The sequence below is a fragment of the Liolophura sinensis genome, chromosome 6 (assembly GCF_032854445.1).
Source record: "Liolophura sinensis isolate JHLJ2023 chromosome 6, CUHK_Ljap_v2, whole genome shotgun sequence".
NCBI lineage: Eukaryota > Metazoa > Mollusca > Polyplacophora > Chitonida > Chitonidae > Liolophura > Liolophura sinensis.
The window spans coordinates 72,311,897-72,328,553 of NC_088300.1; the positions used below are offsets into that span (position 1 = coordinate 72,311,897).

Here is a 16,657-nt window from a genome sequence, read left to right on the forward strand (position 1 = left end):
GCAGTCGGGCATAGGTGGCTAAGATACTTAAGGTTTTTGATAGCTAAGTCACAAGAGAAGTGAATTCATGATCATTTTCTGACAGGAAATTTTTCTATATTTAGAAGCACTTCGCTTTCTATTGCTGTAGGACCGTGCAAGGCGCGGATTCAAGTTCCCTTGGCCAAAGAATATTGAGCATACCTTACTGTCACTGTTGGTGGATCTTTGGTCACAGTAAGCAGTTCACCACGCTCGTTCAACTGTTTGTGCACCCTGTGTTTGTTTAAGACCATTTATCTTCCAATACTGGCATATGTGCATATCTATATGTTCAATGGGAAGATTGTTAGTAAACTTGCCCGGTCCGGCACTCCACCCACCGAATAGCATGACACCATCATATGGTTGTAATGAAAGAATCCAATTACTAAATGAATACTCATAAATAAATTTCCATTGAGTCATGCAAACAGCACAAACACTGAATTTGGCCATCACCTCAGTTCTGTTGTATGTACATTCAACATTATACTTGGGTGAGGAGCATTGTTGCAAGATGATATAATAATGTGAACAGTGTATACAAAGAAACAAGGACAAGAGTTAAATGAGTGATGACACAAAGGACAAAAAATGATCTCTTACTGTATGCATGGAGTCTGTATATGCCCTAAGAGTGCATGGCGTCATACTAACATATAACATGGTGCTAAACATCATTAAAGGTACTGTCAACTACTACATCAGCATTGAAGTTGGGAGACCTGGAATCAAACCCAGATCGGGTCATACCAAAGAGTTTTAAAATTGGTACTTGCCGCTGCATCCCTCAGCGCTCACCACTGATAGGTTAGGGTGTCATGTCTGGCGTCTTGGGCAGTGGGACAGCGCTTTAATTGGCAGCATGACTTCGCCGCTGCATCCCTTGGTGCTCACCACTGATAGGTTAGGGTGTCATGTCTGGCGTCTTGGGCAGTGGGAACAGTGCTTTAATTGGCATCATGACTTCGCCCCTTCGCTCTTCAAAAAAAAAAAAAAAAAAAAAAATGTAAAAATCTTATTCCACCCAACACGCTGTTTACAGGGCATTCCGTTCTTAAATAGAATGTTGGGTATGATAAAATTGTCCCAGCCCATCGCCTTTCCCGAAGTTGGAAAAAAAATTCCAAACATGGCAGACATTGATTTGAGTTGTCCGATTCGAAAGTTTAAACGGCTGGATTACTCTTGAAAGATGGTTTACCAATGCTGGCTTTGACATATCACATTTCGCGTGTTTTAGACAATCGGTGGATAGCGAAAATAAGGTAGGGTTCGAGCCCGTTTTTTTTTTTAGTGAAGTTGGCGTGGAATGACCGAAGCTGGGCGTTACGTTACTGCAGGAATGTCCAGCTTAGCTATGGGCTAACACAGAAAATAACTCCTCGTCGCCATGTGCCTTAAATGTTAAGTACGACATATAACCCCAGTGTACATGTATGCGTACATAAGCAAATACTTCATCATCAGTAAATTAAGCTTAGATGTAGACCTATCTTGCGGTGGTGCCGATATTTCTAGCTCAAAGCTTTTTCCAAACATAAGGCACTGTGTACGACATATCGCCAAAATAGCTTTGGGAAATAAGGCCGTGTTGTTGTTGAGTTCAGTTAATGCATTTATTTAATAATCTCTGAGCGTAACACTTTGGGAGCACAACATTTGCTAATGTTGAGTCATGCACCCAGCAAATGTAAACCATGCAGCGCTGCAAATGGCAGAGTAACATAACGAAATATATGGATAACTTCTAAATGCCTCTCAAAGATGAAATCAGGCAGAGGTTATTATTTTACGGATATTCCCGGAAATGCACGGGACGGGGAGTAGGTCAAGGCCGCCGCGGGATCACATGCTGCTCCCACGAGTTGTTGTGTTGTAACTCAGGCCGGCTTGATCAAGTGTAGCAGAAGATTCACTGGGTGATTGTGTGATTGCTAGAGGTGAGGATGGCGTCGGATAAACTGAAAACGCTGTTCAGGTAATGACAGGCATATATCACATGTTGATCTAATTAGTGCAGCTATATCACCTGCTGGAGCTGTGAGTGCTATGTAAGGCAGTGGCAAAGTTGTCATACACGTACCGCTAGATGTATACGGATCAGGCCAAAACGCCCTCCAACAAGAACGCCCTCTACTTAAACACCCGGTACCTAAACGTCAGTGGTCCACAACAGATCGCCGTGGCCGTGTTCATTTCTCAATACAACAACAATCATATTTACATGCAATCAGTTTACAAACTTTAAAGTCCAGAAATAATTTTAAAATGTGCATTTTACAGTGGCAACATTTAACAACTTTTATAGGTTATATACATATACATATATATATATATATATATATATATATATATATATATATATATATATATATATGTCGCAGACTTACATGGAAGCCCATGCTACTAGTTTGAACATGCATTTTATACAGAGGGGCATTTAGGTAGAGAGAGCTGCAGCAGTGACTAAAGTCATTTTACACCCTTCATGTATATATTATGTTTGTTCGGATTGGCTTTGATTGTCATTAGTCATAATACTGAGTACCAGTAGGCCTATGTTATGAATTGCTGACAAGACTGTATGGCGAGTTAACCATAACATACATGTAATAATGGATTTCCATGAAAACATGAAAATACACCATGAAACTAGGAAGCTGTGGTTCTATACATTTAACTGTGACAGAATCATACAGTGACAGTTGTAGATTAAGGTGTTGCATAATTTTGTTTGAATAAATCTTGCACAAATTATCCTGTGTCAGGAACAACATGTTTGCATTGTAACTCTCATGGCTGTGTGATTCAAATCCCATGATTAAAGTTACATATTTACATATTTGCAGCTAGAGAAGCTGAGTTTTCCCCAGGTTCATATTCACTTTTGAACTCTATAAGGGGTACAGAGATGGAGCAGATTCAGGGACATTGTTTGTTTGTAGTGGTTTGTTTTACTTTTAACAGTGCCATTGATAAGAATGCAGAGAAGTACATCAAGCGCTTAGCAGAGACAGTTGCCATCCAGAGCGTGTCTGCACTCCCAGAAAAGAGGCCGGAGGTGGTGCGCATGGTCAACTGGACAAAGACGGTAAACTGTCCAACAGACATATACATTTTTATAAAAAAAAAAATTTTAGTACTATTCTTAGTAAATTGTTTCTATCTGTATGAATTGATTATAAGTAACGAATGAAAATATATATGCATTAGGAATATCTGGCTAATTTATATTTTAATGTATAACTAAGACACACTGTATAGTAAGTTCAAAATAATAACATTTAGATCCTGAATTTAACATTAGGAACAAACATATGGACATGCATGTGAGACCATATTTACTTGACCCATAAAATTGACAGCAGAGGTTGAAGTGAGAAAGGCTTGAGTACGTCAATAAACAAATTAGAACTAAGGACAAACTAGGTTTGATTCTGATTTATGAGGTTTCAGGCTGAAGGGTCGTTAGGAGGTTTGTTAGGCATCTGCCAGAGGGTGATAGTTTATTCTGGCTCTCCGGTTTCTTAAACCTATAAAACTGATTGTTGAATAAATAAGTACAGACTCACTACACTGTAATAGTCGAGCAATTAGATTGCCAGCATTCTAATTGAGAGTCATATTCATTCCAGAGGTCTGGATCAAAGGCATTAAACTTGGCAATCCATGTTTTTTGCTGTTGACTCACAGTACAATGGGATAACTAGGCCAGTTAGTATATAAGCTAAGCCCTCAGTCAGTCAGAATATTGTCATGTTTGATGTGAGCATAGAGTGAAGGGGTGGGCTGTTACTATGTGGCTGGGTGGGCTGTGATGTCTGGTGTCTGCTGTGACTGGGTGGGCTGTCATGACTGGTGTCATCGCACTGTCACTGGGACGGCTGTCAGAACTGGTGTCAGCGTGCTGTGATCAGGTGGGGTGTCATATTTGAGGACAGCATGTTTGTAACCGGGTGGGGTGTCTTGTTTCCACTCGTGTCAGCATACTTTGACTGGGTGGCTCTCAGCACTGGTGTCAGTATGCTTTGATCAAGTGAATTTCATATCTGGTGATTGTAACTGGCTGGGGTGTTCATTGTCTGGCATCAGCATACTGACTGGATGAGGTATCCTGTTTTATGTTTTAGGACAGTCTTGTCTTGAAGTAGATAATACTTAGCTGTCAGATGTATTTATGTATCAAACAGTAATGGTAGTGAAATACAATTGTGTTTCCATTCTGAAGTTTGGAGGAAAATAGTATTGTTTAGCTCACAGGTGCTGTACGCTTTGAACAAATAAAGTAGAATATATTAGTTTATTGTACTATTATATCGAGCAATAAACAAGTGAGTCATGCTATAAAAGGCACAGACAAAGGTATTTAAAACTACAAAAATCATAAATTAAACTATTCAGAATACATGTGAGTGTTAATCTCAGTAGCATCTATAAATTTTTTCTACTAGATTTTTGGATGTGACAGTACATACATGTGATCATGCACGTATGTGTTAGACTGTGCAGAAATGCACCTGACAGGTTTGCCCCACACATACACAAGACAGGTTTTCTCGCCCATGTATCATTTTATTTTTTTTACTGATTTATGGGCACCTAACAGGTGTTCTCCACCCATACACCTGACAGGTTTGTCCCATCCATACACCTGACAGGTTTGTCCCACTCATATACCAGACAGGTTTGCCTACCCATATACCTGACTGGTCTACCCACCCTTACACCTGACTGATTTGTCCCACTCATATATCTGACTGGTTTACCCACCCTTATACATGACATGTTTGTCCCACTCATACACCTGACAGGTTTGTCCCATACATACACCTGACAGGTTTGTCTCACCCATACACCTGACAGGTTTGTCCCACTCATATACCTGACAGGTTTGTCACACCCATACACCTGACAGGTTTGCACCACCCATACACCTGACAGGTTTGTCCAACTAATACACCAGACAAGTTTTTCCCACCCTTATAGCCAATGTGTTGTTCACTGATACATGCACCTGACTCATAAATCTCACAGGTGTTCTTCACTTACACAGCTCACAGGTGTTCTTCACTCATACAGCTCATAGGTGCCCTGCACTCACACAGGTCACAGGTGTAAATTGACTCATACAGCTCACAGGTGCCATTCACTCATACAGCTCACAGGTGCCATTCACTCAGACAGCTCACAGGTGCCATTCACTCATACACTCACACAGCTCACAGGTGCCCTGCACATACACAGCTCACAGGTGTTCTTCGCTCGCACAGCTCACAGGTGCCCTTCACTCATACACTCATAGAGCACTGAGGTTTTCTTCACACATACATCTACATCTGACAGGTATTCTTCTCTATGTAAGTGAAGTATTTCCAAGTGTATAATAAAATCCATGTTTGAATGTCTGTTGTCATGGTTGTACAGGAACTGGAGAAGCTTGGTGTAAAATGTGAGTTAGCTGACATTGGCACCCAGACCCTTCCTGATGGTACCAAGCTGCCGCTACCCCCTGTCTTACTGGGAACACTGGGTAGTGACCCCCAGAAGAAGACAATTCTGATTTACGGTCATCTTGATGTACAACCCGCAGCCAAGGTACAGTGTACAGTGGAGTGGGAATTGTTCCCGGGAGATTTATGGCTCTGTTGGATCTCATGATGATGTGTGTTTATTCATGATTAGCTATGTAGGCTAGGTACAGATATATGCTGTCTCAGGTAAAATAGACTTCCATTATCTTTTTAAGTAGAAAGCTATCATGGAGAAGTAGTCAGCTAACTGAAGTGAAGTGCTGTAAAGACAGTCACTATGTGTAGTGATATTATACTCACATACACCTGTGTTTGGTTTCTATAAATACTGTATTTCACCTGAAGTTTGGATGGTAAAAATGGATTTTCAGAAGCACACATGACATTAAACTGATGCTTTTGATGCCAACATGTTTTCTGACTTCACAAAACAACTTCAATAGCCTGATTAAAGGTGGAGGAATCATTCAGAATCCAGCAATGTGACTCTTGAAAAAAGCTAACCTTTAGGTGAAATACGGCAATTCTGTGTCAGCTTGGAACTTCTTCATCTGCAAGGTCAAGGACATGCACACGCATGCACACACGCACCTGGCGTGATAATGTACTTTGTACATTTATAACTCTAGACTTAATATGGATCATGATGGCTCAGCAGTTTTTGCAGTTTCATGCACAAGGCCTGGAACATCTACATATCAAGTTAAATGATGTAGAAACACTCATGACTGCAACAAGTTCAAATCCACACGTTACCTTTAGGCCAGTCTGCATTATGTTTGTTATTTTTATTACCAGTTGCAGTATGTTTCTTTACATGGAGGTGTGGTTTAATACGATTCTTGTACATCAGTTGTCAGACACAGGAGGTAATGGTTCAATACCAGCCTTGAACTTTTAAGATTTCTCTTTGTTCCCGTATCAGTTCAGGCCTTAGTCAGAATAAGTGGTCAGCAGTGTGTGCTCATAGAGTTGATAAGGCAGATTTGCCAGAAGCTTGCTAGAATAACTTGGACATCACTTGTTTTTTAGCAAGATGAGCAGATGACATATTGAGCTTGCTCTGCAGGTGAAAATCTATTGCTTATTGAATAGTTTTTCAGTTATTTACCAGGTTGCAGTGGCTTTATTCTCCAGGCAGCCCAGCTTCGTATAAGCTGAAATACTGTTGAATATGGCATTGGAAAACTAATCAATCAGTTAAATAAAGTAATAAATCCAGCCTGTTCTGAATGATTTGAAAGACTATAATTTGTATACTGAGTACTATTCTAAGAACCATCAATAAATATCTATGGATTTTTCTGGCACTTGTAGGAGGATGGCTGGGACACAGAGCCTTTTGTCCTGACGGATGTGGATGGAAAACTCTACGGGAGAGGGTCTACTGATGATAAGGTACTAGACATCATGGGTATACAGCATTCCAAACTGTCCAGAGGATGGAATCTGCTTTCACTTTCACTTTCTGTGACGTCTGTATTGATGATGCTGTTTTTCAAATAATGCACATTCTACCCGGTTTCCACCCATCATAATGCTGACAGCCATCATATAAGTGAAATATTCTGGAGTACTGTGTAAAACATCAATCAAATAAGTAAATAAATAAATTAATAAATCAAATGAAGTAAACTCTTTGGGGTAACGCAAGATGATCATGATATGAAGTATTAGCCAGAGAAAGAGAGCAATTTTCATGCAGAAGAATGCAGAAGTGTACACAAGCCCATTATATTTGGTTATGCTCTGTCAAGTGAAGTGAAAATAATGTAGTCCTTGTTAGCCAGTGAACAGTGTGTGTGAGAAAATAACCAGGCAAACAAGTACAAATTTTCATTTGTTGATGTGAAGGTGTATCTTCACCATTATTCACTTTATTTGCACAAAGGGATGGTACATGTGCCCTGCTGAAACTTGCATCTCCAAACTAATTGAAAACTACTACAGCAACCTGGCGTCACCAATCGATCCACTGACAAACCAATAGTCTACATACTTAAAACCCAGTCTTTATCAACAAATTTGGTAAAATTTGACCTGTATTCACCTTCCTGGTTTAAACAGTCATAGTAACATTACAACAACAATATGTTATGTCTTACCTTATAATAGTTTCCATTGGCTGCTCTGTGTTATGTTAATTATAGCCATCTGTATCAGATTTGTGAGCTCTTTCGGCAGATATTGAGTATGGCATAAAACACCAATCATATAAATAAATAAAAATCTTTCAGCAGATGGAAGGCTAGGAAACCATGCATAAAGACTGGAGATGAAGACAATCCCTAAATATCATTCTTGAACAGCAAAGCATGCTTATGTGAATGTCAGTTTATAATTACTTCTGGCAGATTACTTGAACTTTTTACTGTGTAATATGTACAGGCTGTTTGGTGTTACACTCTTTTTCTCTTATTCATGTGACAGGGTCCAGTGCTTGGATGGATCAACTGTCTGGAGGCCATGAAGGAGTTAGGACAGGAGGTGCCCGTAAATATGAAGGTACAAGTACACTGGTGGGCAACAGTTTGTAGTTATTTCATCTGGATGTGACTTGACTTGAGATGAAGCAGTTGAGACAGGAGGTGCCTGTAAATATGAAGGTACAAGTACACTGGTGGGCAACAGTTTGTAGTTATTTCATCTGTATGTGACTTGACTTGAGATCAAGCTAATGAGACAGGAGGTGCCTGTAAATATGAAGGTACAAGTACACTGATGGGCAACAGTTTGTAGTTATTTCATCTGGATGTGACTTGACTTGAGATGAAGCAGTTGAGACAGGAGGTGCCTGTAAATATGAAGGTACAAGTACACTGATGGGCAACAGTTTGTAGTTATTTCATCTGGATGTGACTTGACTTGAGATGAAGCAGTTGAGACAGGAGGTGCCTGTAAATATGAAGGTTCAAGTACACTGGTGGGCAACAGTTTGTAGTTATTTCATCTGGATGTGACTTGACTTGAGATGAAGCAGTTGAGACAGGAGGTGCCTGTAAATATGAAGGTACAAGTACACTGATGGGCAACAGTTTGTAGTTATTTCATCTGGATGTGACTTGACTTGAGATGAAGCAGTTGAGACAGGAGGTGCCTGTAAATATGAAGGTATAAGTACACTGATGGGCAACAGTTTGTACTTATTTCATCTGGATGTGACTTGACTTGAGATGAAGCAGTTGAGACAGGAGGTGTCTGCAAATATGAAAGTACACTGAGTATAGATTATACCATTCTTATCTTTTTCAACAGTAGCCTCTCTTAAGAATTATACTTCCTATACAAAACCAGAAGTCTTTACAAAATAAGAAATTGAGTGCCATAATTAACATCATACAGTACAAAGTAATATCACCAGAACAGCTGTAAACATGAGGAAATGCCAAGCTGGACTTTTTCAAGAAGCTTTGCCCTGAAGGAAGGTTATTAACTTTGTATACTGGTAGCATATTTGAAATGAAAGTTTCTTTGAATTCTGTCCTGTATTTTGATGAATTGATTTATAGAAAGATAAGACAACAAATAATATAACTTAAGTTAGTTTGGAAGAGGTGTTGAAACAGATCTTAACAGACACAGAGGCTTCTTACTGACATTCTTGGCAACTCAGTAAATCAATTTGTAGCCAGGGATTCTTGAGAGGCTAAGGGATGCACCATGTTAGAGCAATGAGAAACATGTTGTTGTGTGGCTCGTATCCCACGGTCACATGGGTAAAAGCCTCAACAGGGCTTGGGTGACATTGGTGAAAACAGTTGCGTTCTCGTGTTGTAGAAATAACTCACAACCTGATCATAGGAGAGTTTTCAGTTGTCTCAGTGCGAGTGATTTTGCTTACTTTGAACTGCAGTATCTTGGTTGTGTCACATCACAAAAAATAAAGTTACACTTTTCAAAGTTTCTCTGGGATACTTTATAATCGATGCATATACAGTTGGCTTAGTGTTGTCTTTTTTTGTAAGTACCGGCATACCTATATGTCCTGTTTTGCTTTACAGTTTGTGTTCGAAGGCATGGAGGAATCCGGATCAGAAGGGTTGGATGATCTGATTTTCTCTCAAAAGGACACCTTTCTCAAGGTAAACTGCTTGTCCAGCTACAAACTGAGTACAGGTATCCAGTACATATCCTCTTGTTACATAGTCACTCAAAAACACAAAAACCTGGTTTACTCTTGTCAAGATGACTGTCTTGTATTGCCAGAATAGTGAAAAGTTTCCAATTACAACAACGACATGAAATAATGCACTCAGATTGACTCTCTGTGATGTGACGCAGGTTACTAAGGCATTACCCCTGTCTCCGATGTGTAAATGAGATAATGTGCAGAAGCAAATTAGCCTATCAAAATTTAAGTCATCATTTTGAACAGCTGAGCATCAGTTGGTGTATTTGAAAGGCTATCTTTGACTGTTCAATGGACGATAGATCTATCCATGAAACAGACGAGGTTGTATGGGAGTATTAGGGAGCTCTGAACACGTACTAGCACTGTGCTGTTGCAGGTATCAGTAATAATGATACAGTAATAATACTGTATTTTCTGAGAGAGATCAATTAGTTACAAAACCAGTTTTCCTTTAGTCCCTCATGCAAACATACAATCACTCAAAAAGTTATGTACAAGGTCTATGCAGTATGTATAAAATATAGATGAACCTGATATAAGATGATCAAAGACTATATATACTGTAGTGCATCATGATGTACAGTTTCACAGAAGTCTTTGACATAATAAACATTTCCATTTTTTTGGTGGAAAATATTGACATTCTGTGATTTTTTACATGTATATGGAGTCAGTTCGACAGTTTCACCCCAGAATATTTAAAAGAATTTTTAATGGTATTAGTTCTAGGTTTAGGAGGGATGAGGTTCATGTATGTTGTAGATTAAAGGTTATTTTGATACCCAGTTGCAGTGTACATTTAGGTAAACTGGCTGAATAGGTAGCTTGGGGTTAGTCCAAACAGAATCAAAGAGACAGCCTCAGTTTAAAATGCAACGAACTTGAAACCTTGTGATAAATCAGAGGTGTGATTTAATATTCTTGCAACTACAACCCCTCTCCAGCTGGAACAGGAGAACATGTGCTGGACAAATTCCCCGCCCTCCTCCATTGCTCTCCTGGAGGGATATAGCTTTGTCTTGTTGTTATATATAGGTAAAAAGTTTGCAGTTCTAGAGCATGATTGACTATTGCACATTAATGCCGGAACATTAATGGTAACCTTACATGCATAGCGAGGTAATTGTATAACATATGAATAAAATGTAATGCTATATAAATGTAACAGACATTAACACGACATAATATCTGAAGCCTCATTGTCTGTAAAAGAATATTCTAGTATATTTAATTTGTTGTTTTCCTTCAGTTATTGTAGCTGACTATGTTCCACATTTCCATAAAGAACATATGGTCAAGATGTATAAATATTTGCTCACATATGCTTTCAGGGTGTAGACTATGTGTGTATTTCTGACAACTACTGGTTGGGAAAAAACAAACCTTGTATTACCTATGGTCTGAGGTAAGATTTATGTGTACTGTACATTGTGTAAATATTTGAACATATCAGGAAATTTCTTTTATGAATATTTAATAAACTTGACAGAGAATTAATATTTTGTGTGTCATTTCAGAGGCATCAGCTACTTCTTCATTGAAGTGGAATGTTCAACCAAAGATTTACACTCTGGAGTATTTGGAGGAACTGTGTAAGTTTTTTGTCAGTTCTTTTATCATTACTTACATTTTTACATTTTCTGGCTGATCAAATAATTGCTCTCTCCCTCTAACCTGCTGTTTTTTCCAATTGTTATCTTCTTGTCAACAGTTTCAACACTCAAAAAGCTTTTCATTTGTCCTCGTAGAAGTGTGGTGGTTTTCCATGTGTATCCAGTCGCCATAGTGTATGCTAGATTTCCCTCGTGTACAGTGTATGCTTGATTTCCCTTGTGTACAGTGTATGCTAGATTTCCCTTGTGTACAGTGTATGGTAGATTTCCCTTGTGTACAGTGTATGGTAGATTTCCTCATGTACAGTGTACGTTTTGGTTTCCCTTGTGTACAGTGTATGCTAGATTTCCCTTGTGTACAGCGTATGCTAGATTTCCCTTGTGTACAGTGTATGCTAGATTTCCCTTGTGTACAGTGTATGCTAGATTTCCCTCATGTACAGTGTACGTTTGGTTTCCCTTGTGTACAGTGTATGCTAGATTTCCCTCATTACAGTAGATGCTAGATTTCCCTCGTGTACAGTAGATGCTAGATTTCCCTTGTGTACAGTGTATGCTAGATTTCCCTCATGTACAGTGTACGTTTGGTTTCCCTTGTGTACAGTGTATGCTAGATTTCCCTCGTGTACAGTAGATGCTAGATTTCCCTTGTGTACAGTAGATGCTAGATTTCCCTTGCGTACAGTGTACGTTCGGTTTCCCTTGTGTACAGTGTATGTTAGATTTTTCTAAAGAGGAAAAAGTATTTCTACACAATGTCTCCTGTAAATAAATAATATTTATTGCAAACCAAATCAACTTATAGGTAATTTTAGGGCTTGGAAAATTCAAATTTTATACATTTCTACATTCTTCATACAGATTTTGTGGGTTGTACTGTAGAAATTTTGGGTTTTCAGTCATGAAGCCATGTGGGATCTAATGTACCTGATGAACAATCTGGTTGATGTGAACGGGAAGATCTTGATTCCAGGCATTCACGACACTGTGGCAGAGCTGACGGACAAAGAGAGAGCTTTGTATCAGGCCATCGACTTTGACTTGGTATGAGGATAGATTTTCCATACTATGTATTCAGCGTAATATATTGAGGGAGAAGAATAAAATATGTTTGAGTGTAATAAAGTATCAATCAGAGAAGAAGATAAATCAAACAGATTTAGTGAATATAACGTAACTTTGTGATAAAATAATTGAAAATGTCTAATGGACTAAGGTTATAACTTTCGACAATGTGTAATTTACTAAGCCATCTTTTCCTTCTTTGGGATTGGATCTTGGCTCAGGACTAAGACCAGGTCTGAAGACTTTTCATTTAAAGTAAATGTAAATGCATGATGTGCAGGTGCACATATCTACAACGCCTTGTGGCCTATAAGTTATCTCCCTTGCCCTCTTCAACCATGTGTTGCATTGAGATTTTGTTTGGGTCATTATTGACTGTTCACAATCATTCAAGATGATCATTGTTTTTATACAGGAAGACTATAAGAATGATGTTGGAGTAAATAAGTTGATTCATTCAAAGAAGGACGAGGCATTGATGAGCAGATGGCGTTACCCTTCTTTGTCTTATTCATGGTACAATGAATTAAGAATTACTCATGTAATATTGAAATGTGAAATTGTACATGTAAATGTCGTTTTTGTTAGATGTATTCCTTTCAAATGCTTTAAACTACTTCTGCTGTTTGCATACCTTCAGTGTATTTTATTAGATTCATTAGGAAGTATATGTACTACATCATTTCATTCCATTATAATTGACATAAGCATATAGAAGTACCTTGGATTCACCAGAAAAGTACAAACAGATAAATATTTCTGGCTATGTTTAACGAAAATTTAAGAAGATAAATGATGTGTTTGACAGTCAGTCATAGGTTATAAACTGGCCTGAAGGTCTGAAAGGCTCTTGTAAATACCAGTGCTCTTGACCAATGAGATGCTGTTTCACTACTGAATAAGGATCAGCTTTATGTCAGTATGGTTTTGAGGGAAATGGTATTCCCAAAATTCCTCATGTATGTTTGAAATATTCTCATCTGTACATGAGTTATCAATCAAGTAATTTCTCCCCAAAAATCTGAAGTCAATATTTTGTATGGTAATGATAATTTAAACTTTTTGTGTGCTAGGGATTGAGGGTGCATTCAGCGGTACAGGAGCTAAGACTGTGATCCCTCGTAAAGTGATTGGGAAATTCTCCATCCGTCTGGTACCCAATCAGGAACCTCCAGAGATCGAGAGACTGGTAAAGGCATACTTAGAGAAACTTCACGCTGAACGTGGAAGTCCTAACAAAGCCAAGTGAGTTGAGGCCTAACTTGTAAAATTGGCAGTGTTTAATGATTGGGTAGTATGTAGAGCTTGGGCAGGTATCTGCTCATGTAGCCGTTTTATTGACATTTGTAATGTGGCCCTATAAAATAAGATATTCATTTTTGAACTGTTGACAGTTCCTGATATGTTGTTGTTGTTCTTGCAGCATATTCATGTTTCATGGTGGCAAACCCTGGCACAGTGACTTCAACCATCCCCATTTTGAGGCAGGCAGACGGGCAACCAAAATTGGTACGTTTTGAAGGAATCACAAGTCAGGGTAGAGCTCATGTTTTATACTGCCAAATGGGGTTCTTGCTGGCTCAGATGGTTAAGCATTGGTGTGCTGTTACCATCACGCCCTTTAATTGACCAATGAGGCGTCCTGTTTGGATCCAGGCCTTGCTGTTTCGGCTGTTACATGAAGTTTGAGGAAGGGTAGGGGTTGTCTCTGGGCGCTCCCAGGCTCCTCCTCCATTAAACTTGACCATGGTGATATACATGCATATGTACATGTTAGTGAAAATTTTTTGAGCATGGGTATTGAAAACCAATGAGATAAATAGGTAAATACATATACTTCCAAAGCATCCAGGATGCAGTTACAAGTCAATCACAGTTTGTTTACATGGGCTGAGCATTGAATCAGATAACGTCAGCACTGAAAGGCAATTCATTTTTAGAACAAACCAGGAAAAATAAACCTGGTGTCATAAGAAGACTGAACATGTAGCGGTGTTAAGTGACATGTGGAGATGACTTGATTTCTTCATTATTACTGTATTTCGCCTAATGTTTGACATTTTTTTAAGTGACACATGAACCATTTCACTTGCTTAATCTATCTAACTTAAAAGGTCACTGTAGAGTTTTGTGAAGTTTTATTAATTTCTTATCAGAAAAACTTACATGTTGGCATCAAAGGTATTGTTTTATGGGTATATTGGTGAGAATCGCCAGAAGCCCATTATAGAGGCATGAAAAATGTGAAAAAATTTGCAGGAAGTGGTTTTACCCAAGTGCAACATGTGCGCTTAACAAAATAGACCGTGTGTTATCGTCCAATATTAGCTTCCTTTGGTGATGTTTTCTTCATTGTTTTGTTGGCATTTATAAGTCATGATTATGCATTAAAATTTTAATAATGTTTGGAGTGGTACTTTCATTTATTAACAAACTTATTATACAAAGTTTTTCATGGTCCGTCAAAAAAGTTATCTGTTAAATTGTGGAATGAGCTGTTAATTATGTTTATTATATTTGATCAACATGGATATAAAACCTGAAAATATTGAAAAAAAGGTTGACAGATTGTACATGTATTTTATGTATCCTTGCCATATTTGTACTGTTGAGATACAGCTATACAATGTAAGGACCAAAACATGTATTGTATTATGGTATGTTGCCTTGATATGTTGCCACATATGGCAGTGGTACAAATAATGAAGATTTTTATGCTTACACTAACAAATAGAAATGGTAACGACTTAGTTGCAAAAGAAAAATTCGGGAAAATGTCTACAATCTTACAGTGTATCATGATATGACGTACTGGTACAATGCGTTCTCTTTAAAGTCATGTCATAATGAGGTGGGGCCAGGTTTTCCATTACAGACAGAATAACTGATAGGCCCTTTGTGGGTGGAGAAGACCAGTGAATTGTACTAGATGACAACTGGTCATTTGTTACAAGAAAAATAAAAACAGAAGAAGAGTAGTAGACACATTTCACATAATGCAGTACTTTCCTGCAGTTGTCTCAACTGTGAACATATGACTGAAATGTCTGGTATTCATGGCAGTGTACGGGACTGAGCCAGACATGACCAGAGAAGGGGGCAGTATCCCAGTGACCTTGACCTTCCAGGAGGCCACGGGGAAGAATGTCATGCTCCTTCCTATTGGGGCTTGTGATGATGGAGCACACAGCCAGAATGAAAAAAATCAACAAGACAAACTATATAAACGGGGTAAGAGTGTGAAACATGGCTAAAAATTGATTCACAAGTCTGTTTAGTGGGCCGTAGTTCATGTATGTGATACATATAGATTAATAAAAACAACAACAACTGCTGAACAATGTTACGCCACATGTAAAAAGTAGGGAGAGGATTGTGCATGAGTATTTGTGGAATGGCTGCTGGCATGATGGCGATTTCACCATTGTGGCATAATGCTGCTTTGATTACTCAGTTTGACACACCTAAGCTTTTCATTTCATAGTTTGTTTTTTCTACAAGTATTATACTGCGGTTGAATTTAGGCATAAATGTGAGAGATAAGCTGAACAGCCAAAGATATCATAAGTAAATCCTACTTACTGTGTATGCCCAATTCCTGACCCATCATAAATTATCTTGTTTTATTTTCAGACTAAACTGTTGGGGGCGTATTTGGATGAAATGGCAAAGCTCTGAGAAGGGAAATAACTCTTGGTTTCATGATTTTGTAAATAGCTACATCAGCGGGAATGGCTACTGCGCATTTTAACACTTGTTATAAATATACTTGTATATTTGTGCTTAAACCAATGAGGGAACAAAATGAATTGTTAACAAAATCTGAAAATATGCGAACCTAATTTTTTTATGTACCTTTATATGAAAAAATTTGCAAATGCTGTTTGTAGAGCAAATATTTGCCCGAAGTACACATCAGGGAAAAATGTGCTCAGTGGAGTCATTCGAAAAGGAAATTTTGATAATTTAATGGTGCTACATGTGGTTCATATTCCACGTTATATGTTTATCTACTGCTCATCTTGAAAGACACTGTAATAAACTAATCGTCCTATACTTGTATATAATTAAGGCTTGTGTTTTATGCATGTGAAATGTGGGGGCCATGGTCTGGTGGTTAGAGGAGAATGCCTTTCAGTACCCCTCGATCTCACTGATTGTGAGGCATTGGCATTAATGCTCACATCCGCTTGTCTTCCACCAAGAAGGTGTGTTTATCTGTAAAGTTTATCTGGGAAAGTTTATCATTAGAGTGTTACCGGCCTTCTGATTGGTTACTTATGTAGTAACGC

At 38.5% G+C, this 16,657-nt stretch overlaps 1 protein-coding gene across 1 annotated transcript; it reads left to right on the plus strand.

Moving 5' to 3' along the window:
- Positions 1-1,157: 1,157 nt before the first annotated feature.
- On the plus strand, positions 1,158-16,432 carry LOC135467801 (cytosolic non-specific dipeptidase-like). Its single transcript, XM_064745658.1, is given in 15 exon segments — positions 1,158-1,289; positions 2,992-3,115; positions 5,449-5,619; positions 6,873-6,953; positions 7,986-8,060; positions 9,557-9,637; positions 11,019-11,092; positions 11,205-11,279; positions 12,200-12,344; positions 12,781-12,874; positions 13,433-13,610; positions 13,789-13,874; positions 15,429-15,565; positions 15,567-15,596; positions 15,999-16,432. Coding segments are annotated over 15 exon segments (1,458 nt in total). The 5' UTR covers positions 1,158-1,227; the 3' UTR covers positions 16,044-16,432.
- Positions 16,433-16,657: the final 225 nt, after the last annotated feature.